At 44.0% G+C, this 24,244-nt stretch overlaps 1 protein-coding gene across 1 annotated transcript in view; it reads right to left on the reverse strand.

The window, feature by feature from the left end:
* The window catches only part of MAP3K9 (mitogen-activated protein kinase kinase kinase 9), a 63,710-nt gene that overhangs the window by 13,541 nt on the left and 25,925 nt on the right, over window positions 1-24,244 (reverse strand). Inside the window, exons 5-7 of the mRNA XM_075065849.1 lie at window positions 13,134-13,282; window positions 7,179-7,354; window positions 1,283-1,523 (exon numbers count right to left, since the gene is read on the reverse strand). Coding sequence (XP_074921950.1) covers window positions 1,283-1,523; window positions 7,179-7,354; window positions 13,134-13,282 — 566 coding nt within the window. The remainder of the gene's footprint in view (window positions 1-1,282; window positions 1,524-7,178; window positions 7,355-13,133; window positions 13,283-24,244) is intronic.

Here is a 24,244-nt window from a genome sequence, read left to right on the forward strand (position 1 = left end):
AATACTCATTCATGAGACACAACAAGGAAGATTATTAATTCTTTCTGGTACCTTTGCAGAATGGCACCAGTGTTTCAGTGCATCTTTTGCAGGCACATAAACCCCCAATTTGCACACACACCTAACGCAGCCTGAACATTAGTGCTTTGCATCTGGACATACAACTGCAAAGGAGCCGCATATAAGGGTGTCCAGTTGGGGACTGACATTCCTACCCATACGCACCTGAATAATTTTTCTGGTAGAAACCTTTTCATCTCATTTCCCAAAGAGACTTATGGGGCAAGCAAAAATTCATGAAACAAATGTTTACAATCTTATTAAAGATGGTTGTTTTTATCAAAAATATAATCTACCACCATCTCTCCCCCCAACTCTCAGTCTCCCTGCGGAGAGAGAGTTAACAGTGCAGTACATGTTAAGAACCATCTATAACAAGGCTGTCAACTCTGGGTGAATTATATAATCAAACACATGCAGCTTTCTGTTTTCCAAACTGACGGGACTCCCCAAGCAATTTGCACATTCAGTACCCACTCTTATCACAATGGACTCACTGCTCAATTGGCAGCCATCCTCATTCTCCCACCTACTTCCCCAATTGTTGGCCAACCAAGTGACATTTTCCATCCAGTCTTGAGGGAACGAAGCAGCAATCTAATTCTGTATTTATGAGCTAAATGGTGCTGAAAAGTTGAGTGCTGTAGTCCTCAATCTTCCCTTAGCTACCCAACATGACTCTCAGAGTCCCACGGTCATTTCCCACACCACTTTACAGCAGTGTAATGGACTATGGTTGCTGTTCTGATATCAAATATACCTACATAAGCTTTATTTAACAATAAGAAGACTCCAGAGTAGACACTTCCACCACTTTCAGGTACTGCCTTCAATGAAAGTGGGCATTTGGGGTATTGTTGAAATAAATGTTGCATTGGTAGTTAAAATTAATATTTTGCTTTAAAGTCAATTTCCTGATACAAGCTGCAGACTAGTGATGTGTGCTACAAACACTCAAACATTCAACATCCCTCTTTAACCACATCCTTACCCTTTGGACAATGTTATTCATAGTGCATCCTATTGTTACCATTTCCTATGTTTTTCCCTATAACCACTGATCTTTAATTTCTTGATGCCAAAGAGGTTGGGATTTCTTAAGGCACATCTTGTGACCATCAATGGGACCTTCTATGATTGCAGGCACAAAGGAGCTACATTTAACAGAAACTCATTTGGCACAAGAGGACCCTCTATAACCCGGCACTACAGCATCACTGACCTGAAGGGAGGCTAATGCGATTGCCATCTTTCAACTTCAGACGGTTCTTCTTGAACTTGCCTATGCGCTTCTTCACCTGAGGCTTCTCCTGGCACAGCTGGTGGATGATGATGTTGAGCTCCCTTTCTAGGATGTCAATCTCACGCTCCGCCAACTCCTGCTCCCGCCGCCGCAGCAGCTCCTCATGGTTCTTCTGCTGCACTGCAGCACGGGTCAGCTCCTCCTCCCATGTGCGCAGCTCCTGCAGGGAGGAAAGAGAGAAGAATTCCATAGATCACAAGTATGACATATGAGTTCTGAAACTAGTCTACCTACTACAGGAGTAAATCCAAAGATGGCTGGAGTTCATTACTGGCCTGGTTCACATACTCAGCAGGGAGGCCAAGGAGTGAAGTGATAGAGACTGAACTCCACTCTCCCCTTTCAAAGCTGTCCCTCCAGCTCAGGGTTGAGACACTTTGACAGGGCAATCTGGGAGAAGCTTATTCTGCTACTGGTCATGATGTGTCTGATCTGTGATTAAACAAAGGACTGACCTCTGTAGAGACTGAAGCCAGGCACCTTTCAAGCACTATACTGACTGTAAAAATAAAATAAACATTTCCAATGTTAGCATGTTAAAAGTTGTTCCCTTTAACAAGAATAAAATATTTCAGACGTAGGTGCTTTCCCTAATATGTACAGTTAGATATTTAACTTAGAGAAAAATGTTTCAAGATAAAAGACTGAACATTACAATGTGCATCAAAAGATTCGGCTCTGCATCAGAACTCTTGATAAGCACAGATTTGACTATGCTACTGGAGGCTCAGCCTGAACTTTCACATATGCTGGCTTGTTCAGGTCTGGGTATTGCCATTATCATAGGGGAGCCAGGGAGTAAGTAGCATATGTCCACATCAATGAACACAGCAACTTCAGACTTTCCACCTTTTCAGCAAGATGGTAACAGCAGTTGAAGCTGGATGCTTGCCTTCCAGGTATCTGGGAGGGTGAAAGGGGGAAGACATGGGATATGGCAGCTCATTTTTGCAGGATTTGTTCAGACTTTCCAACTGTTAATTCCCCCTTGTTTTCCTGCCTAAATCAGCATCTACATTAAATTTGTTTAAATTGACTTCAAAACAATTAAAAATTAAATGTTTCGATCTAGCACATCATAAGACAGAAAACAGAACAAAAAACCTAGCTCCAACGTAAGGTAATCAAACGGAGGAACTAGAATTACTGGTGCAGGAAGTGAAACAAGGTATTATAGGGATAACAGAAACATGGTGGAATAGTAGTCATGACTTGAGTACAGGTACTGAACAGTATGTGATGTTGAGGAAAGACAGAAATAAAAGGTAAAGGCAGTGGAGTAGCATTGCACATTAATGACAAGGTATACCATAAAGAAATTAGAAGTGATGGAATGGGAAAACAGAATCTGTTGGTGACCAAAAGCATTTTGGGGAAGAAAGGTAACAGAAGCTCCAATGAGATAGTGCTTGGGATATGCTACAGGCCCAAAGGATCCTGACTGGATATGGAAAGAGACCTTTAATGAAATAAGTATTCATAGGAATTGTGTGATTATGGAAGACTTAAATTTCCAAGATATAGATTGAAGGACAAGTGCTACTAATAACAACAGGGCCCAGATATTTCTCGATGTGATGGCTGAAAGTTTTCTCCACCAAATAGTCACCAAACCAACAAGAGGTGACACCATTTTAAATTTAGTATTGGAAAGCAACAAGAACTGCACAAAAGAACCAGCTATAGAGGGCAACTTTGGATCAAGTGATCATAAGCTAATTCAGTTTACACTAAATGGAAGGATAAACAAACATAGGTCTGCAAGTAGGATTTTTTATTTCAAAAGAGTAAACTTTAAAAAAAATTAAGGGAAGTAGTTAGAGAAGTGGACTGGACTGAAGAACTTAAGGATCTGAACGTGGAGAAGAGTAGGATCCAAGAGGTGGCATTCAGCTGCTGAGGCAGGACCCAGAGCGCAGGGCAAAAGCCGCTCCGTCCACTCCCCATGAGCCAAAATGTGCTGGGGAGCAGGGTCAGGGCACAGGGTCAGGACACATTTTTCCCTGGAGTCCCCCAATTGGCCGGGGACCTGGGATCCGTCAGCTCAGTGGCTAATCCACCACTGTGAAGGAGGATTGGAATATCCTACAAGATGACCTTGAAAACTGGAATAATAGAAATGGGATGAAATTTAATAGTGCAGAGTGCAAGGGAATGCCTTTAGGGACTAACTGCAAGAAATGTTGCTATAAGCAGGGGATATATCAGTTGGACGTGACAGAGGAATAGAAAGACCTGAGTCTATGAGTCACCAATGTGATGTGGCTGTGAAAAAGCCTAATGCAATCCTAGGATGAATCAGGTGTGGTACTTCCAACAGAGACAGGGAAGTGTTAGTATCATTATACAAAACACTAGTGAGACATCATCTGGAATACTGTGTGCACAGTTCTAGTCTCCCATGGTTGATACAGATGAATTCAAACTGGAACGGGTGCAGAGAAGGGCTACTAGGATGATCAGAGGAATGGAAAACCTATCTTATGAGAGGAGACTCAAGAAGCTTGGTTTGTTGAGCCTAACAAAACAAAGGCTGAGGGGAGATATGGTTGCTCACTATGATACATTAGAGCAGGGGTTGGCAACCTACGGCAGGCATGCCAAAGGTGGCACACGGGCCGATTTTTGACGGCATGCGGGGCGGGCTGAGCCGCTCAGCCTGCTGCCACTCTGGGGTTCCCGCTGCTGGCCCCTTGCCAGCCAGGGTCCCACCGCTGGTCCCACTCAGCACCCGCTGCTGCCCTTGGGGAAGGAACCCCAGCTGGCAGGAGCTGGCAGCCAAAAGCCCAGAGCAGCGGTGAGCTGAGCTGCTCAGTCTGCCACCTCTCTGGGGTTTCCACCACCGGCGCCTGCCAACCGGGGTCCCACCGCTGGTTCCACTCAGCGCCCGCTACTGGCCTGGGGTTCCTTCCCCAAGGCTGGCAGCGGGCTGAGACCTCGGCTGGCAGGAGCCAGTGGCCGAAACCCCAGAGTGTGGTGGGCTGAGCTGCTCAAGTGACGTCATCGAGAGGCGTCACCGCCAAAATTCAGTGGCATTTCAATGGATGCTCCACTGCCGGCCAGGACGCGGGCGCATTTAGATGCCCCCCGGGCGCCATGGCACCTGTGGGCAGCGTGTTGGGGACCCCTGGACTAGATGATCACGATGGTCTCTTCAGGCGTTAAAGACGGAGTCTGTGAGCTCTAACACAAATCTACACAATAATGTTATCAAGAGAGATGAACTGAGGTTTATTTGTTTCCTTTTAAATGTTCATTATATAGAGGTCATTCCTATCAACTCATGCTAGGGTGCAGCATCCCTGTGAACATGGAGGATTTTAAAGTTAACTATTCACCTTGCCCTTTGTTGATGAAATGGATCAACTGGAATTAATTGTTCCTGAGATCTCCAAATCCTTTGCTCTCCCCATCACATTCCTTCCTTCTCACCACATGGACAAAAGGTTTCAGAAAAATCACAGAATAATTATCTCCAGTTGGTCAATTTCACTGCAGAGGTAAAAGTTGAAAAGTTCAAGTTTAATTCCTTTTGGTTTGGAAGCATCCAGTTAAATTGTATTGATTTTTAAACTGATTTTCTCTCTCTCTTTCCTTCTTCTTTTTTCTGTAACCTCACTGTTATCTGTAATACCATCCCACAAGCTTAATGATAAACTTTATTTAAAAAACAAACACTAGTTGTCAAAGTAAGTATTCTTCAAAATGTCCTTTTCTGAATGCTAAAGATGATTCATGTTTTCACTTCTCTAATAGTAGCACCAGAAGCTCCAATCAGGATTGGGGCCCCCACTGTGCTATGCACTGTACAGACAGACAGTTCTTGCTCTGAAAAATTTATTAATTTAAGAAAAACTACACATTTAAATAATTTTTTAATTTAATTCTCATAATTGGTGGTTTTGTTTACTGTTTGCACATCACTAAGACTGGACACTGAACTTGGACTAATTAGAGCTGTTTCATTGTGTGTCTCTCCAGCACTAACAACGCTGTTGTACCACGTGTACCAACGAACACCACCATCAGAAGGAGGTGTTTATATGTAAAAAAAGTTCATGTAATTAAAAAAAGAGTTCTGAACACATTCCTATTCACATTAAGGGTTGGTTTTTTTGCTTCTTTGTTGTTTTATCTTTTTTTAAAGACCCCTTTCTCCCTCAACCCCTAAATTAACATTTGAGCCTAAAGCAAATTGACCTTTAAGAGACACTTTCATTATAGATAAGCTCATTGTTCCCTTAACCTTGGTTAGGCATATATCCACCACCCCAACTGCTGGACGTATTAAGTCACTCCATTGTAATACACTAATGGGGACTTCCTCCCCTCTTCTTATACTGACCATAGTAAGCAGATGTTCTACGAGGGCAGTAACAGAGTTGCTGCAGTTTATGTTCACTTTTCTGACAGTACTCCACTTTTCTGACGAGAACTCCACCCCCATTCACTGAGTAGCCTTTATTTTTGGTGGTGGACATTGTCCATCCCCTTGTCCTTACTATCCTCCAGTGCTGTCTCCACTTAGTCTGCTGCCACACTCAATCACCCAGTGTTTCTCTTACACTTACTAGACAGCGCAATACCACTATGGGAAGGGAAAGGAGGGAAAGGAAAGGCAAAGGGACCTGCTGGTGTCTTCCAGGAAAACAGAGAAAACAGGGTAGGGAGTAGCTGGGCGACAGATGCTTCAGTGGCTCCGGTGACTATTTGCAGCAGAGACCAAAAAGAAAAGTATATGAAAGGCAGATAGCATTTTAGCGAGACAGCCACCAGCTGTGTTTCTTTTTCCTCTGGCCCTGCATCAGTTCCAGACACATGGAGAACTCCCACTATGAGGAGGGGGCAAATCAGAGTACAACAGCTCTGTCTACTTGAACTTCTCTTCTCACTGATTCATCCTCTGAGGTTATTTCCATTTTGTCTTTACTGTTGCTCTTGCTTGTTGGCAATCCCTACAGTCTAGAGCCTGGGGAAGACACAGATTAGAGGCTCCAAGTGTCACAATCTGGTTACTGACACTGCAGGCCATACGGTGCAGACCAAATCCAGTACATTTTATGTGTACATGTGTACTTGACACCTAGAACAGCACTGCAAATTTTTGTGCCATATCAACTAAATCAGTCAAGTGGGAAACTCATATGATTTGTGAAAGAAAGAGGTCAATACCATTACTAGCATGATTATATCAAGAGACCCCTAAAAACACAGGCATACTGACATTTTTAAAAGCTTCCCAAGTACATGATGAGCTGAGCTAAATCCCTACAAAGAGTCAAATTGGGTTGGCAGATGTACCTTGTGCTCCAGTATCTGAAATATAATTAAAAAAATGTAAGTCTCTAGCCCTTGTGGCTGTGACCAAAACCTTGAAAAGGTGACTGTCGTGTAACCAATACTGATGTTCGCTTGAATTTTCAGGCAGCCAGAAACAATAACTCTGAGAATGTGAACGGCCTCTTCCATATTATTTGGGTGTTGGCATCTAAGCCTAATGATAATGTATTTGTCATGATTGTTAACAATTTCACTGCCACATGGAAAAATGGAGAGGGACTATCATATTATGGAAAATCTTCAATATTTGTGACTGGACTCTCATTTTGATGTCACAAGCGGGCAGAGTTTAAGTGTGGACACAGCATGGAAGAGTACTACCACCTAATTTGTTCCCACTCCCACCCCTTCATGTACATATTAAAAACGCCAGTAAAAGAAACTAACACACAAAGATGATACCTGTTTAGGCTGCGAAACTAGACAAGATCACAGTCCAAGATAACATGAGAGTGGAATGTTGTTCCCTTTTTACCTTTTCTTTGGCTCTGAGCTGATCAAACATCTCCTGGATCTCATGCTTCCAGTCTTCCTGCAAGGAGTGGAAGGAATCTTTGGGCATTTCAAAGAAGCCAGACTCCTCTATGGTAGTGAGTTGGTCTAGTATATCGGTGAAAGATGGTCGTGAGTGTGGGTCAGAATTCCAACAGTCTAAAAGAGGACAAAGGCAAGCAAGTTGTTAAACATCAGAATAAGTAGGTTAGAGACTAAGCAGGCGGTAAGTTGTGTTTACTCCTTCTGACTGGCTAAGAATTGTGCACTATCGCATTTTTGTTACCCTGCCTCTCCCATCCCCCAACCTCATCTTCATGTCTTCTCTTGTAGACTAAGCTCTTTGGGGCAGGGACTGTCATTTTAAATATGTCCTGATTTGGTGGCTTCTAAATGCTACTGAAATATAGACAGATGTTAACTAAAATATTGTTAGAGACTGACTCAATTTATAGATAACTACACTACCAAGCTTGTTAAAAACCACACAGCATAAATATTTCCCCCAAATACTCTGCTTTAAACTCTAATTGGTTATGGAGCAGAGACTGGTTTTGCTGTGAGAGCATAGCTCGGCATAGAGAAGCAAGGGTTAGTATTAGCTTCTTCTGCACTTCATTGGAGGGTTAATTTGGATGAATGGTACTTAAGTTAGCCTAGACTGGGTGTGAGCAGCCACAATACAAAGCCATACCCAAGTTATTGTGTCCTCACTGGTGCTGTGCTCCCCCATGTGTGCTGCTAGGATTTCTGTGAGCATGTCTCATAGCTCTTTGTGCTGCAGTTAGAGCCACTCTATGGATTATTTTCCAGTGAGTTGTAGGAGAACTCATCTGTCCTCCTGCACACAGAAGGAATTGTGAGAAGGCTTGAAGGACTATCAGCACTCTTGTGATTTAGTCTGCAACCTCACTGCAAAGTGGGCAGGTTACCAGTCTGAGTGAAAGCAAAGCTAGGCTCTAACCCATACCAGCTATGCCAGCTAGCTGAGGTAGAAAGAACCACCTAACTCAGGTAAGAAGGCTGATTGTGTGGATGAAAGGGAGGTGAGGGGCAACAACTGAGTTAAGAGCCTGAGCTAACCTTGCAGTGAAGATGTATTCTATATATCTTCATTTCTGATCTGCAATATACCTTGCTATTCTCTTCCAAGGCAGACACAGTCAGTCCTTGACACCCAGTTGCGTGGTGTGTGTTTGTTTTAGATGAGCAAAAAACAAGTAACTTTTTCCACTTAATCTGAACCAGATCTGAGCTGCCATGTTTCAAAAAGTGAACTCAAAATGCAGTGAATTATTCTATTATATAGCTCCCAAAATACAGAATTTAAGGCGCCATCTTACTACATGTACAATTCTTAGCCACTGCTAACAGGCAACAGTATATAAAAGATGCTCAGGTACTACGATAATGTGGACCAGAAATATTAAATAAAGAATGGTGTATAATAAAATCACAAACTCTTAAATTACCAAGATCCTGCTTTTAAAAATACCATCATGTTAAGTGGATAATCTGAAACTCTCATGACCAGGAAAATCCCAATCGTTCAACCCCCTCACCTAAAATGTAGGCCCCCTACCTCAGCAAATGTCAGTTTTTCATTCTACATTTTTTTCTCCTACTGTAGTCTTCATATTGTCTTCTAGTGCAGTCTTCGCAGATTCCTGCCTGAGCAATACACTTATTCCGTTTAATGCTAGAGAATTCCTGCATGCCAATCCCCAACAAGAAGTCAAATAGGAAAGGCCTATCACATGACCATAGTCCCAGAGGTGGCAGAGTACAACAGCCTCAACCCCCCACAGCTGCAGATACACATGCTGTAATGCAGAGGGCTTTCCCAATGTGTAAATGTAACCATTCCTTCCAACCAGTACCTGGAGGGGCAGAAGCACGGGCTTCTCACATGGCCAAGGGAAGTTGTGCAAATTGTGCAAAAAAGTGGAATATTGCTTGCTTGCTTTTTTGAAGGAAAAAAAAGGAAGTTTAGAACTGTCAAACAGATTGTTAAGGGTTAATGTCTCTTCTACCTGTAAAGGGTTACAAGCAGGGAACTGGAACAGCTGACCAGAAGACCAATCAGGAGACAAGATACCTGGGTGGAGGGAAGCTTTTGTGTGTGTTCTATGTCCGTTGTGTGTGTTCTTCTCTCGGGGGGTCTGAGAGAGACCAGACATTGCTACAGGCTCTCTAAGTTTCTGTTCAAATAGTAAGTAAAAAACAGGCGGTTTAGGACTTTTTGGTTGTTTATTCTATTTGAATATTGTGATCTGGCTGGTTAACTTTGATGTGTGTAGTTGCTGGGAATATTTTGATTTTATGGTCTGGGGGGAAAGTTTCTGTCTGTGTCTGTAAACTATAGGACCTGTAATATTTACATCTTGAAGTTACAGAGATAATTCTTTACTTTTTCCTTTCTTTTATCAAAGATTTCTTTTTAAGACCTGATTGATTTTTCTCTGGTTAAGGCTGAGGAACGAAGGAGGGGATCTCTTGTGTTAGATTTACGAGCGTGAATCTTGACTGCCTCAGGGAAGAGGAGGAAACACCCTGCTCTCGTGTGTTCTTGGAGTTTGAAGCACAGGATCTTCTAGGGGAACCCAGGGGAGGAGCCTAGGAGTAGCACTAGTGAGTTGGAAAAGAGTTCACTTCCCCTGTGTTAAGATCCAGGGATCTGGGTCTTGGGGGTTCCACCAGGGAGGTTGGGAGACCAGAGTTATCAACACTCAGAGTTTTGATTGGTGGCAGCATATCAGATCTAAGCTGGTAATTAAGCTTAGAGGAATTCATGCAGGTACCCAAATTTTGGACGCTAAGGTTCAGATTTGGGAATTATACCTTATGACAAGAACATTCCAAGAACATTAAATATTCTACTGATGCTTTATAATTTTAAAATTGCCATTTAGATTAGAGGACATCATAAGCCAAATTCATCCCTGCAATAGTTCTATTAATTTAACACAATTAAGCCAGGGATTAATCTGAACTTCTATTTCTTATCCCTTTCGACTCTGCTGGGATTCTGATTTTGCATTTTTTTTTTTTTAATTTTGAAATTATTGCAATTCTCCATTTGGGAATTTTGATACTGATATTTTGGGCATCAGGATGCTGTTCTTTAGGCATCTGACTGGGTTCCAAAAGCAACACAGGAATGAACATTTTTTTATGGCTCACAAGATGCTTCTTATATTTTTGTGCAGAACCAGGGACATCCAAAACTGCTTCGTAGCCTCCCTGCTGCTGACCAACTAGTGACGATGGGCAATACAGAAAAATTGACAAGGGCATAATCCCTGCCACTCTATCCCAGTTTTTAAGAATAGCAAAGCAAACATGACCCAGTGTAAAACAAAGTGCTGCAGCCAGCCAAGTGCATGAGTGAGTGAGCTTGATAACAATGCAGGTGGTCCATGGCTTTTATTTTCCCGGGCCTAGAGCTGCCATTATCTGCACTAATTAGGACAGTTGTAACTTACAAATCTTTTCTCTGAAGAGGGCAAGTTCATGTTTGTCATCTCAGTAAAGACCACCAAGGCAGTAATTCAAAAGCAAAATCAGCATTAGGGGAACCAGAGTTCACTAGGAAGGGAAATGGTGTTTTTGACAAACAATTCTGACAAAGGGGGAGGAAAGTGATTGTTTTCTTATTCTCTTCCAGTTGTTCTCCCTGGATATCATGAAGCTAACATTCAAAAGTGGAAGTGGTATTGGGCTGAAATATAGGGCATATGACTTTACTTCACACCTTCCAATATTTTCCACCTCATCAACACCCACGTTTGATTTTAAGAAACTGACTCCCTTCTCCTAAGAAACACTGTCAGTATAAAATGCACTGAACTATGACTGCTTGATGTTGTCATTAGCTCTTTTAGATGGAGCTTGCTGCACTGCATTCTTTGTGCTGTACATAAATTCACCCGCATACAATCTGATTCCCGTTGTTCCCATAGTATGTCCTGTGTATCTAACCAGGGGAATCTCAGTGAACAAGTTACATTGTTTCCACTCTTAGTGGCTACTATACTTTCAAGTGTTCATTTACAGTAGTTTCTTGGTAACCACATCCACCTGACAAGTTGCTCCCAATTTCGTAACCAGACAGTCACTTACAGTCATAGTTGTAGTAATGCATGTACTATATCTGCAGTTCTATTGTTTGTAATCCTATGGCTCATTGTTTTAGCAAACCACTATGCAGAATTCTAGATTATTAATTGAACTGTGTTTGTAATCTGTATCAAAGGACAGAGAAAGACAATAGTATTCCAGAAGCAGACAGACCTCTCAGTGACACCTACTTAAATCAAAGGCAAGCCTATCCCACTAACAGGGGGAATCAATCAGTAAACTGGGTTTATTTCCAGTCCTGCCACAAACTCATTGGGTGACACTTAACAAGTCACTTCACCTCTCTACGCCTCCGTTTTCCCCATCTGTAAAGTGGAGGTAATACTACCAGACTCACGGGAGGGTTGTGAGGTTTAATTCTTTAATGGTTGTAAAGCGCTATGAGAGCCTCAGCTATAAGGCACAAAATAGAAGTTCTAAGCATTCTTTTAGAATTCTATATACATATTTTGATAAAACTTAAGAACTGGATTGGAGGGGATGGCTCAGGGGACATTTGCAGAGTTAAAATAGCCAGAGAACCCATCTGGGCCATCACCTGAATTGCACCCTACAAAAGACTATTCCTTCCTTTGGTATTATATTCATACTATAACTCACCTCTGGCAACTGATACTTTTTTATTTTAAAAAAGCCTTCAACCACCTGGGGCTTTTCAGCATGTCAAAGTCATGATTAAATCCCCCACAAAATTTGAGTATGACATTACCAGATTGATGGGGATACAGATGATGTTTAGCACTAGTACTATATAGAACTTTACATTTTGAGTGTACTATACACACGTTAAGCTTAACAACCCTCCTCTGTGAGATAAGTGACTCATCAAAAGTCCCATACCAGGCCCATTTCACCACCAGTGTACTGCAGATAGCATTCATTTCAATTACTGTGTCAATACTGCAAGCAGGTACTATTCCACTGATTACAAAATACATTAATGTGGCCCACCAAGTCAATGGCACAGCAGGAATAGAACACCAACCTTCTGATCCCCAGCCAAGAGTTCAATTCACTAGACTAGTGGTCCCCAAAACTTTTTACCTCGCGTCCCCCTTACCCCTGTCTGTGTCCCCCTCAGAGCTGGGAGTGGGCTGCGGCTCCAGGAGGGGGGACGCAGACAGGCACAAGGGGACAGAGGCTGGGGCCACAGCTGGAGTCAGGAGCAGACCCTCAGCCAGGGGCTGAGGCCCGCAGCTGCGGCTGGGCACAGAGTCCCAGAACCTTGAGCACAGGGCTGCCAGCCGCGGCTAGCGGCGGATCTCCAGGTGCGGGGCTAGGGAGGCACTCCATCCCCACCCCCTGTGGGGGTTGGTGAAGGCCCCAGCTGTGCCCCCGCAAATGTTACTCTGCACTCCTCTAGGGGGCTACACCCCAAAGACTGAAGACCTCTTCACTAGACCATTCTGATTATATATAAATAGTGATAACACTATTAGCTATCAATAGGCTCAAGCCGCAAAATTCAGAAGTGGACTTAGATTTCAAATATTCCAAATGTGGTGGTATTTGGATCTTGGGGTTTGGTGTAAGCTCATCAACCACAATCAAAACCGCAAGACGACAAAAACATCCCCTTCCCCTCTTCACAAAGGCTTTTATATCTGCAGCCTAGAGGTCTTATGATACAGTAACTGTCATAGCAGAGTTAGTATGGCTTCTGTAATAACATGGTCCACTGAGAAAAACCATCTAATTCTGTGGTCTGAGCTACTGAAACCTACAAAAATAGGCACTCATGGAAAGCACTCAAGAAAAATATATAAACACTCTCTCTCCCACTGCAATTGGCTCTTACCTTCCATGAGTTTGGCAAAAGGTTCTGGGCACGTGGATGGGATCGGAAGGGCAAGTTTATTCATGGCAACTCCATATGCAACTGCTAGACCATCAATTCCTCGGAATGGTACCTCCCCAGTTAGCAGTTCCCAAAGCAGCACACCATAACTATTGAGAGAGAGACAGAAAGTGCGTGTTTGGCTATAACAAACACTAATAAACCTCAAGCAAAAAGAGGGCATAAGGCTCTCTTATTTATCAAGACTGCCTCACATATTAGAGGATACTAAATAAATCCAACTTTTACAAACAAAGAAAAAAATTAGATGGACTAGTATGTCTGTACACAGACCACCTGCTTTTGTGGGATGTTTGGCCAGTATTAATCTGTGCAGCCCCCTCTTCCTGAATTTAGCTGTCCTGTTTTGGCAAACTCCCTTTCCCCAAGGATGTGACAGGGTTCCTGATTTGTCAAAGTTACAGAAGCACAGTCAATATAGCAACAATTAGGGTTTCACTATTTTTGAATGAGCAGTTTACCATTTTCATTTTAAGCAATAAATACTCTTTTAAAAAAATTGTGCAAAGGTTTCTTAATTTTACCATCTAAACTCTCTAAAAATAGAGCATGTAGCAAAATAGTCTATGTGGATCTGTATAGAGACTGGAAATTTTTTCTTTAGACAGAATTTAGTCTTCCAAATATTTTTACTGTGCTCATTACTGTAGTTTTCAAGTACCTAAAATTCCAAATCACACTTTGATGGATTTCTGTACCTCTCCATCATCCCAAAAGATAGCTTGTATATGCTTGTACTGATTTGGGATGGCGAGGTCAAAGAAGTGGCTATGCTTTATTTTTTGCTCTGAAGGCAGAGCGATTTGTGGTCTCTCTGATCATTCTGGTTCACAAGCCTATAGCAGTAACTTATGTGGCAATTTAATGACAGACTGATCTATGATTAAATGTGGTGCTCCAGAAATAAATATTTTGTTACACCACTCCTGCAAAATACTTGAGTACTGATTTTCTGAGGGATGGGTGGGAGGGATGCCAGCTTTTTCCTATAATACGCTACTGAACCTTAAAGGAGGATGTGTAGTGACACAATCCACCCAACAGCCTAACTGGGGGGAAGGGGTAATAAGCCTGCCATATTATATTTTTGCATAAATTTCAATACACTCAGGTACAAACTTCAGAACCAGATGCCACTCTATTTTAAAGTTATGCTATTACAAAAGTGCAATGTGGAGAGCTGATTGTGTTTATGGGGAGCAGAGAGCTAGCTAGATGTCAGGTATATAAATACAAAAATAAATATGTACATTGACATGCCATACTTTCAGAATTAGTTCTATTCTCTTTTTCATGACAATAAGCCCCAAGAAATGGGAAGGTGGAATGCCTATTAGTACTACCCTAGTTTAAGGATTTCATTAACCCTGAAAATGTCAATAAGAAAAAGTCTACATCTAGATCATTTAAATTATGAGAGAAGTTAGGGAAACAGGAAATGAGGACTTTAAAAACACTAAAGTGCCTTGCCTTTTTTGTCATTGTTAAATACAAATGATTTTCTGATTTCCTATGAAATCCCTCTGCAAATGAGCCTTGAGACAGGTATCAGGAGGGGAAAGCAGGGCTAGTACTAGAAAGAGCAATATGGCAGTGGAAAGGGGGGAAAAATAGACTTGGCAGGTCTGTAGGGGTGCGATGGAGTATTCATCACACCCGCAAGTGGAAGGGGTTAATGGAGGCCTTGGATGCCTGCCACACCCCCTCCCAGAAAGAAGCAAGGGAGGTGAGTCCTCATAGCAGCCTAGGGAAGCTGCACAGGAAGCAGCCAATTGGAGGGAGGCTGCTTGGAGCCGCCAATCAGGGCCCAGAGAGCTAGTACCAAAAGAACAGAGAGCAGAGGAGAGTGAGTTGCTGCAGGGAGCCTAAAGAGTGAGAACTGTGCTCCCAGCAGGCTGCAGCAAAGGCAGCACCGTTGCTGGCAGGGACCAGAGGAACAAGGAACTTCTTCTGGCTGGCTGCTGGGATTTGCTGACTGAATGCCCTGAGAAGAGGGAAAAGAAAGTGCTGAGGCCACTGAGAAGTGGCCCAGCCAATTGAAGCACCACTGAAGGAAGTTAAAGAGACACAGCAGGAGGGTGCTATCTGCAGGGTCCCTAGGTCAGGACCCAGAGTATTGGGTGGGCCCAGGTCCCCCCATTCACCACTGGGGAAATTGCTTGACTACTGAACAGTAGTACCCATCCTGGAAGTGGGAAATACAGATGGTGACTCGGCCAGAGGGCCGAGTCATGAAGAGGACTTGGACTGATGCAGGTCTGCAGGCAGAGATGATGATGGGAGAGGCGTCACATGGAGTGGGCACACTGTTTGGCAGAACTAATCCCCATGATGGTCAGCAGGAGGCACCACTGTAGTGAGTGGATCTCATCGCTCTGAAAAATCTGACTTACCAGCAGCTGTACTCGGTTTTGAACATTAACCATCAACTATGATGTTATCACAAGAAAGAGTACTCCCATAAGAGGCACTTCTGCCAGCAGTGATGACATATCAGCTAACCAGTGTTTGATGCAGCAACTTTATTTATGGAGGTTCAGCTTGTTGTGGTTAAGGAAAGGCTTGGCAGTGGAACACCATTCCAGACCATACCCCCAGGCAAGCAGGTACCCACATTTGGAATAATCTGAAGTGTCTTGAACCAGGTAGATGTGTCTGTACTGGACACAGTGACTTTCAGAATTGGTTTGTGCTCCACTGTTGACACTAGAGAGCATGTGATACAACTAGGTCCTACTGTACGTGAACTGATGTACCATTCACAATTTACTGTTTATTTAGCATTCATTCAGAAGCATCCCACAGCACTTTTCAAATTATAGCTATTACTTCATCTACTACTGAAATATCTCTGGAATGAAAGAGGGAAGCCATTTAGCGCTGACAGGAACACAAAAAAAAGGAAGCACCAAATCCGATTTAAGCCATAAGGGAAATTTTTAAGTGATGTGAAGTTGGAATATGAATCATGTCCTGTTTTTTATTTAGCAACTGATGTGACATAATACAGTAGAAGGCAATTCAACCCAACATACCATACACTGTTCTGTCATGTGATTCAGTTTTTATGAGACAGATGCAGAGGTTTTAGGAGATAGGCAATGTCCCGTTGAGCCTCTTAATACTAACAAGTAGTCTGTCTCTTCTGTTTCCCTGAAGAAGCAGCTCCAGCAACAGATCACACATGCTACTCTACATATCGGTCTGTCTTTCTCACTCAGGAGTAGCAGCAGAATGAAATTTACCAGGTCCCTCAACAGTCTCTCTCTATAGCTGCTGCTCCTATCAGTGCTGCTGGGCAAGTGTTATGAACACGATACTCCCTCTGAGGGAAATTTCAAAAAGCAGAGTGGATGGGCAAATATGGGATTCCAGCAATCCTGTGCTGAATTTAAATGCTTGCAAGAGACATGATTTTGATTCCTGCTCCCAATCCTGTCACCATCTCTTCTGTAGGGTGCTCAGAATTCTCTGGAGACAATGTTCTCAGCCCCAAATGGTAAGGGAAGGCTGCATTTTTCCAACTAATTAAGAAGCGATATTGATAGATATTGAACACAGTGTCTTTCAGCCCCTCTCAAGCAGAAGGTTGGTGGTCATAAAACGGAAACCAGAGGATGGAAGAGGTTAACACATTGAAAGGAAAAACAGCAGGAGAGACTCTCTATCCCCATTAAGGAGATAGAGAAGGAGATGAGGCCCAGATCTTTTTACAACGTTCTGAAGTGTTGTTTGGACTTTAATTACAACAGGAACCACAGAATACTGACTGCACACCCAAGTGAACCAACGTTCATATGAATAATCAATCTCCTAGTAATCCAGTAATCCTTTAAGCCATTTAACCATCAGGTTCAATCCTACTCAGTGGATTTTCAGGGAGTGGGAGGGGCTATGTGATATTGCCACCTTCCCTGATGTCTCTGAACTTATTCAAAGGTCTTAATTTCCTCTCTAGTTTTTATTTTGAAATGTCAGTAGTGCCCTATTTTCCTTCTCTGCCTCCCCCAAGAGTCTGCGCTTAACATGAAAAAGGAATTCCCCCCGCAAACAAGTGACAGCAAAGTCAGACAGGGAATCCAAAGGATGGAAACCCCCCCCCTTCCCCTGCAGCCCAGTTCCTTCACCTTCCCAATGTAAAACCCACTGGGAAAACTGACATTTTCTATCAAGAATGAAATCTCACTTCATTTTAAAAAAATCCTGATTATACTTTAGTGCTGACAAATAGTACTGGACTGAGAACATGGGAGACTGTTTATCCTCAGAACAGGTATAGCATGCAGTGCTAGCTTCCCCAATCCCGCCCTACTCAACCCTGACCTGGAGGGACCACCACAGAAGCTGAAAGGGAAGTTTAACTTCACTACTGACTTCTTGGCTTTTCTGCTAAGGGCTTGGCTACACTTGCGAGTTAGTGCGCAATAAAGGAGACCCATGTGCACTAGCTCACTCCCCGTCCACACTGGCAAGGCACATACAGCGCTTTGACTCCATGGCTACAGCCCTGCTGGCACTCCACCTCGGCGAGAAGAATAACGTTTGCTGCGCCTTGGCTACAATGTACAGGCATCAGTGCGAATGAGGTGTTGCGTTACTGTGCTCTGATCGGCCTCTGGAAACATCTCATAATCTCCTTAAGCTCCGTTTCTGATAGTTGGCATGCAAGCCTTTACTGTGGAATGCTGTGTGAGAGAGAGGCGGGGCGGGGGGAGAGGGAGGTCTGCTGCTGTCTGAACTTATCAGACAGCATGTTGACATGCTCTCAGCCCCTCAAAAACCCACTCTCTCCCCCATATACACACACACCACACTCCCTGTGACACTCCATCCCACCCCTCCCATTTTAAAAGCACACTGCAGTCACTTGCATGCTGGGACAGCTGCCCATAATGCACCGCTTCCAAAGCCACTGCAAGTGCCACAAATGTGGCCACGCCAGTGTGCTTGAAGCTGTCAGTGTGGACAGATTGCAGCGCTTTCCCTACTGCACTCTATGAAGGCTGGTTTAACTGAAAGTGCTCTATATCTGCAAGTGTAGCCATGCCCTAAGACTGCAAGCAAAGAGGATAATTAATGATTTTGAGATAGTGGCTGGACAGTGTTCATGAGATATGTATCTATCCATTGGGATAGGAATTGCCACCACTGACTCATTTCACATAGTCTCTTTCAGTCACAACAGACTCGCTTGGATTCAAATTAGCATTCTAAAAGGTAAGTATAAGCCTCTATATCCAATACTCAGCCTCTGAATCATCTCCCTCTGCTAGTCAGACACGTCTAAATGATTCCAGTACTTTATTCCCACAGGTGAAAATTTAAAATTCTGGGCAGATAACTGGTCTGAAGGTGCCACACATGCATCTTGTACATATTTAATTAAAGAGGCTAAGTGATATTGTAGCATCACTTCCTGCATTATGGTAATATCACTGACACGGATAAAGAAAAAAATTATTGTAAAAAGTGTAAGTGTATCAAAGTGAAGTATACGCAGCGGTTAGAAATTTCCATGAGAAAATGGAAAAAACCTTGCTATACCCCTAAATGGTCTGCTGGTCTTGCACTTCTCCTCATTAATAAAATGGCTCTCTGAGGAAGCGTTTACTTTGAGATTCCTCCCTTCCCCCACGAAACACCAATTTTTGGATGTTTCTAAAAAACAGCTGAGCATTCCAGAATCTGGGAGAAAGGAAAATGCACCAAGGAATAAATAAAGGTAATGTCCTATAAAACAACATGCGAATACTGAAGTAGTTTGCTGGGCATACCCCTTTCCAGGTGAGCTACATCCATGGATGAAAGGTGCTATACAAGAGCAAGGTATTAGATACCAGCAGAAACCAAACCTACAAATTAAAAGGTATGAGCAGTTATGTTTGGGGGTGGCAAACAACAGATAGGAATCACAGTTAAGTAGTTACAGTACCCAGCTGATATCTACTTTACTGTATGACTATGCACAAGTTGCAATTTCTGCGCTTCCTTTTCACCCTTTGCAATGTGGAAATAAATATCTATTTTCCCTGAGAGGGCTGTTGCAAGAATTACATGTCTATAAAGTACATTGAGAGCCTCAGATGGAGGGACTGTTTCTCATGTGTTTGTACAGCATTGTCTATAACTGGGGCCCGTAGGTGCGACTGCAACATAAAAAAAGTAAGTGATAATAGTAAGGCATGCATGTGAGGTAAGTGCAAAGTATTGTTTACCAGCAAGCCTAACTAAGGCACTGGTGGGAGAAACCACTCCTCAGAGCATTGCTGTGGCCTATAATAAGCATCTTCTCCAACAGCTACCTGTGCATTTGTGCATCAAGGAGATGAGCTGGATAAGCTCTCTGGCAAAAGACTAGGACCCCCATTCAGACAGGAGCTCTTCCAATAAATTAAGAGACCTTTTAGGAAAGGTGCTGGGTTAAAAGAGTTTGCATCTCTCAGGAAGGGTGACAGCTAATTTTGTTGTTCTTATAGAGATTAATTGTATGGATGCTTATCAGCGAAATTCCAATCTGGCAGCGATTAGCCAGGAGAGTGGTGTCGGGGAGAGACATGTCTAATAGGATAAAAGAAAAAGTCTATCCTGTCAGGGATTTGAACAGCATGCATAGGTGGGAGTAGAAGTCTTTAACTGTGTCTGTTTGTGAACAGCCTAATGCTTGCAAATGACAATACTGCCTGGGTGGCATTTGCTCCTCTATATGTGTATCTCAGACACCACGTGGCCAGGGACCATTGTCCAACTGGACCATGCTCTGTCCAACACACCTCAACTGTGATCCTACAAGTGCCAGTATCTTGTTGCCAGGGCTAAGAATACCACAGAAGCAACAAATATTTCAGGCCTGTGGAGAGGCAGAACATTGTGGCACTCTCACCAGCGAAGCTCTCCAACTAAAGACCACCACAGATGGCTCCAAAGGGAAATTCATTCTGTTCTCTGTGAGAAGGCTGGTAGCCAGAAGACAGGACTTTGTAGTTGAGAGATGTAAAACAAGGAAAATGGGGAGAGAGGCTCACAGGAGGATTATAATACTGTGCATAGATATCATAGGTTTTCCGCATGATATACACATTCATTAAGGTCTTGTCTACACTGAGCTTTTTTTACTCCTGGGGGAATTCTGTGCCACTGCGCAAGTGCAGAATTAATGCTTCCCTGCAGATTTTACTCTTTCCCTGCAGAATAATTGATTCATGCACTCCTCCCAGGAAATGCTCCTGAGCCAGGTCTAGTTCAGACATCAAGAGCAACCAGGGGAGACATAAATCACCATCTCAGGGGCCGTGGCTGGGCATGCGAGCCTCTGTCCCTCATGCATGCTATCGCAGTGTGCCCAGAGTCACGGAGGGGCAGGACTGGGGATGTCCCAGCCAGAGGCTCCTATGGTGAACCAGGCTACAGCTGCTAGCCCCAGCTGGGCTGGGTAAGGAGACAGGACTTCCTCTTCCTCTGCATGGGTCACTCCTGGGGCTGGGTCAGACCCATCTCTAGGAACCTTCCTCGGCTGCAAGAAGCTCTGCACGCAATCCTGCTGCTTCCAGCACCCATTGCTCCCTAACTGCCGGGGAGGGATCATTAAATAAGGAGCTGCCACGCCATCCGCCCAACCCCCATGCATCCGTCACCCTCACACACACACACACACACAGGCCTTCCCCCTCGCCACACCCCACCCCCTGTATCCAGACACCACCCCCACACTCAGACCACCTCCCTGGATCCAGACTCTACCCTTGTTGAGTCTCCTGCATTTGAACCCCACCCCGTCACACCCCACCTCCCCGCACCTGGACCACCATGTTGAGCCCCCTTCAAACCCCGCTGAGCACCAACCGGTTGCACCCGGACCCCCACCCCAACAAGACCCACTCCTCCAGCACCTGGATGCCTGTGATGAGCCCTCTGCACCCAGACCGCCCTGCCGAGCCCTATCTTCACACACCCAGACTCCCCTGCTGACCCACCCGAGTCCCATTCTCCCTGCACCTAGAACCCCCCAAAAAGCCCCTGTACATCCAAATTCCCCCACACCCAGACCATCCACCAATCCACCCGCACCCAGATTGCCCCACACTGAACCCTCTCACCCCACACCTGGATCCCTGCACACTAAGCCCTTCCACAGTTGGATCCTGCTGGACAGAGCCTGCTTGCCCCACCCCTGGATCAGGCGGCAGGGCTGGATGTGCATGAGAGACTGTCCCTCTTGCTCACTATCGCAGTGCACCCAGAGCGGATGGGTATGGCCCTCAGGTGTTTCAGGGGCAGGCCTGTCCCTTGTGCTGTGTCAGGGTGAGGTGCAGCATTACTGCCACATCCACCTCCCAGGGAGGGGACAGGGGCTACAGAATTATCCCCCACCTCCATGCAGCCAGTGGCCTGCATTCTGCACTGCTGTGCTGGAACCTCCACTCCCATTGCCATTCTACTCTATTGTCTGCAGCAATTTCAGTTTTAGACCAGTGACTGTATGATGACATGCTGAGTACTACTTAGCTATGCCATCCAGTAAGGTCCCGACCTGGCAAAGCCTTAGTTTCAATGGGGATACTTTATGCACATATTTAAGTGTTGTACCAAATCATGGCCTACTTCACTCCTAAGGATATGTTTACACAGCAAAGAAAAACCTGTGGCTGCCCTGTGCCAGCCAATTTGGGCTCACAGGCCTTGGGGTGCGGAGCTGTTTCATTGCTGTGTAGACTTCCAGACTGGGGTTGGAGCTGAGGCTCTGGGGCAGAGGTGGCCAACCTGTGGCTCCGGGGCCACATGCAGCTCTTCAGAAGTTAATATGCGGCTCCTTGTATAGGCACCAACTCAGGGGCTGGAGCTACAGGTGTCAACCTTCCAACGTGCCGGGGGGTGCTCACAGCTCAACCTGTGGCTCTGCCACAGGCCCTGCCCTCACTCCACCCCTTCCCATTCCCTCACTCCTCCCCCTCCCCCCAGAGCCTCCTACACAAGAAGAAACTGCTGATCAGGAGGGAGAGGGAAGTGCTGATTGGCAGGGCTGCACGTGGGTGGGAGGTGCTGGGAGTGGCGGGGAGGAAGGGGCTGCTGACATATTATAATGGCTCTCTGGCAATAAACATTGGTAAATCCTGGCTCCTTCTCAAGCTCAGGTTGGCCACCCCTGCTCTAGGACTTTGAAGAGTGGGAGGGTCCCAGAACTCTGGCTCTAGTCTGAGCCCAGAAGTCTGCATAGCAATGAAAACAGCCCTGCAGCCTGAGCCCTGCATGCCCAAGTTGGCTGTGTAGACCCATCATAAAAAGTCTTCTGTGCTTGACATACAAGGAAATATGAGTATTGCCATATAGATGGGCCAATATGTCTAATAAGGAATCTACTGGTCAAAACATGTGTCCTGAATCTTTTTTGTTTTCTGCATTGTTACTTGTCAGCAAGTATGTCTATTTTGAAATAAATTACCAAAATAATTGAAAATGGTGTGATTATATTGTGTTATTTAGAGAAATAAAACATGCAGAATTTTTAGGTGCAGAATTCCCTCAGGAGTATCTTTTGCACAGGTTTAGTGGGGTTTGGTAAAAAACCTCTAGTACAGATTTGTTATACCAAGGTAATGAATAAGCTGAACTGGTGCAGCCACACTGCTGCAAGTCACTTTTTACATTGGTGCAGCACATGTATTCTAAAGGCGTGCACCAACATCAAAAAATCCTTGTACTGATAAGCTCTAAGCTTCATATCGTCATTATATAGATAGGAAACTGAGGAACAAAAAGTTGAAGTGATTCGCATTAAATATGCAACACTGAAAACTGGCAAAGTACATGTAATCATGTTCCTTCCTTGTTTGGTCTGCATCAGTGATAAGAGCCTGCTGTTTATTTATGGCAAACAGTTACTCCTTTAGCTCAGGTGGCAGTAGTTTTGGGGTTTGGTGACAAAAGGTCCTGGTTTCCAACACCATCTACAATAGTGACTATATGCATCCATCACCCATGGCCACACAGCAAGTCTTTGGCACACATGTAAGAAAATCAAGAATCCTCCCAATACATCTGCTCTAACAGCAAGACCATTCTTCCCTCTCTCATAAAGAGCAGAGTTCTACCCTTCACTTTCCTGAATTACATCACAAAAGTAACCATGTTAATTTTTACATGTTACATATGAAGATGGGGGGCTGCCAACTAATTGTGAATAATAGGACTTTATAATAATAAGGTCCAGTTACGATTTCCGGAACCTTCTTTCCACAGAAAAAATAAATCCAAACCACAATATGTCTAAAACCTGCCCTCAAATACAGTAATGCATGAAGAGAAACACCTCTGCTCATTCAAATCACTCCAGCTGCAATTCAGCACAAGGCCAGCTGCACATGCATAACAATAGCAAGCTGCCTTAATCTAATGAACCAAGTGGGGGCCATTCACCTGTGTACAGTTATGAGAAAATTTCTTTTGCTATCCCAAAGCACTGACTCTATGTAATTTCCCAAATACAAATCCCATCATCCTGGGACTACCTCCTGGATTCTGGATTTGCTGACTATCACAAGAAAAGCACACATACAAACACACACAAAATACTGGCCACCTGGCATTATCATAATCATTTAATTTTTCATACCAGCTTCCATTCAGAAGAATTCTAGTGATTTATAAAAGCATCAAGTAAGTGTACAGCATTACCTACAGTTTGCATATTTCACAACCAATATTTCTCCTACCATCAAAATGTATCCTCCTCCATTGGAATACTGGAAAAGACACTGTATCACACCAATTTAGGAATGAAAGTAAGAAATACCATGTCCAGGTAAAACTCCCACTGCAGTTTAGATAGACAGAATGAAATACTAGAGCTGGAATACTGTTAGAACATCAGCTGGAGGAGGGACAGCTCAGTGGTTTGAGCATTGAACTACTAAACCCAGGGTTGTGAGTTCATAATTCTTGAGAGGGCATTTAGGGAACTGGGGTTAAAAAAAAAAAAACTGTCTGGGGAATGTCCTGCTTTGAGCAGGGGGTTGGACTAGATGATCTCAGAGGTCCCTTTCAATTCTGATATTCTA

Source organism: Chelonoidis abingdonii, chromosome 4, assembly GCF_003597395.2.
Source record: "Chelonoidis abingdonii isolate Lonesome George chromosome 4, CheloAbing_2.0, whole genome shotgun sequence".
NCBI classification, from domain to species: Eukaryota; Metazoa; Chordata; order Testudines; family Testudinidae; genus Chelonoidis; species Chelonoidis abingdonii.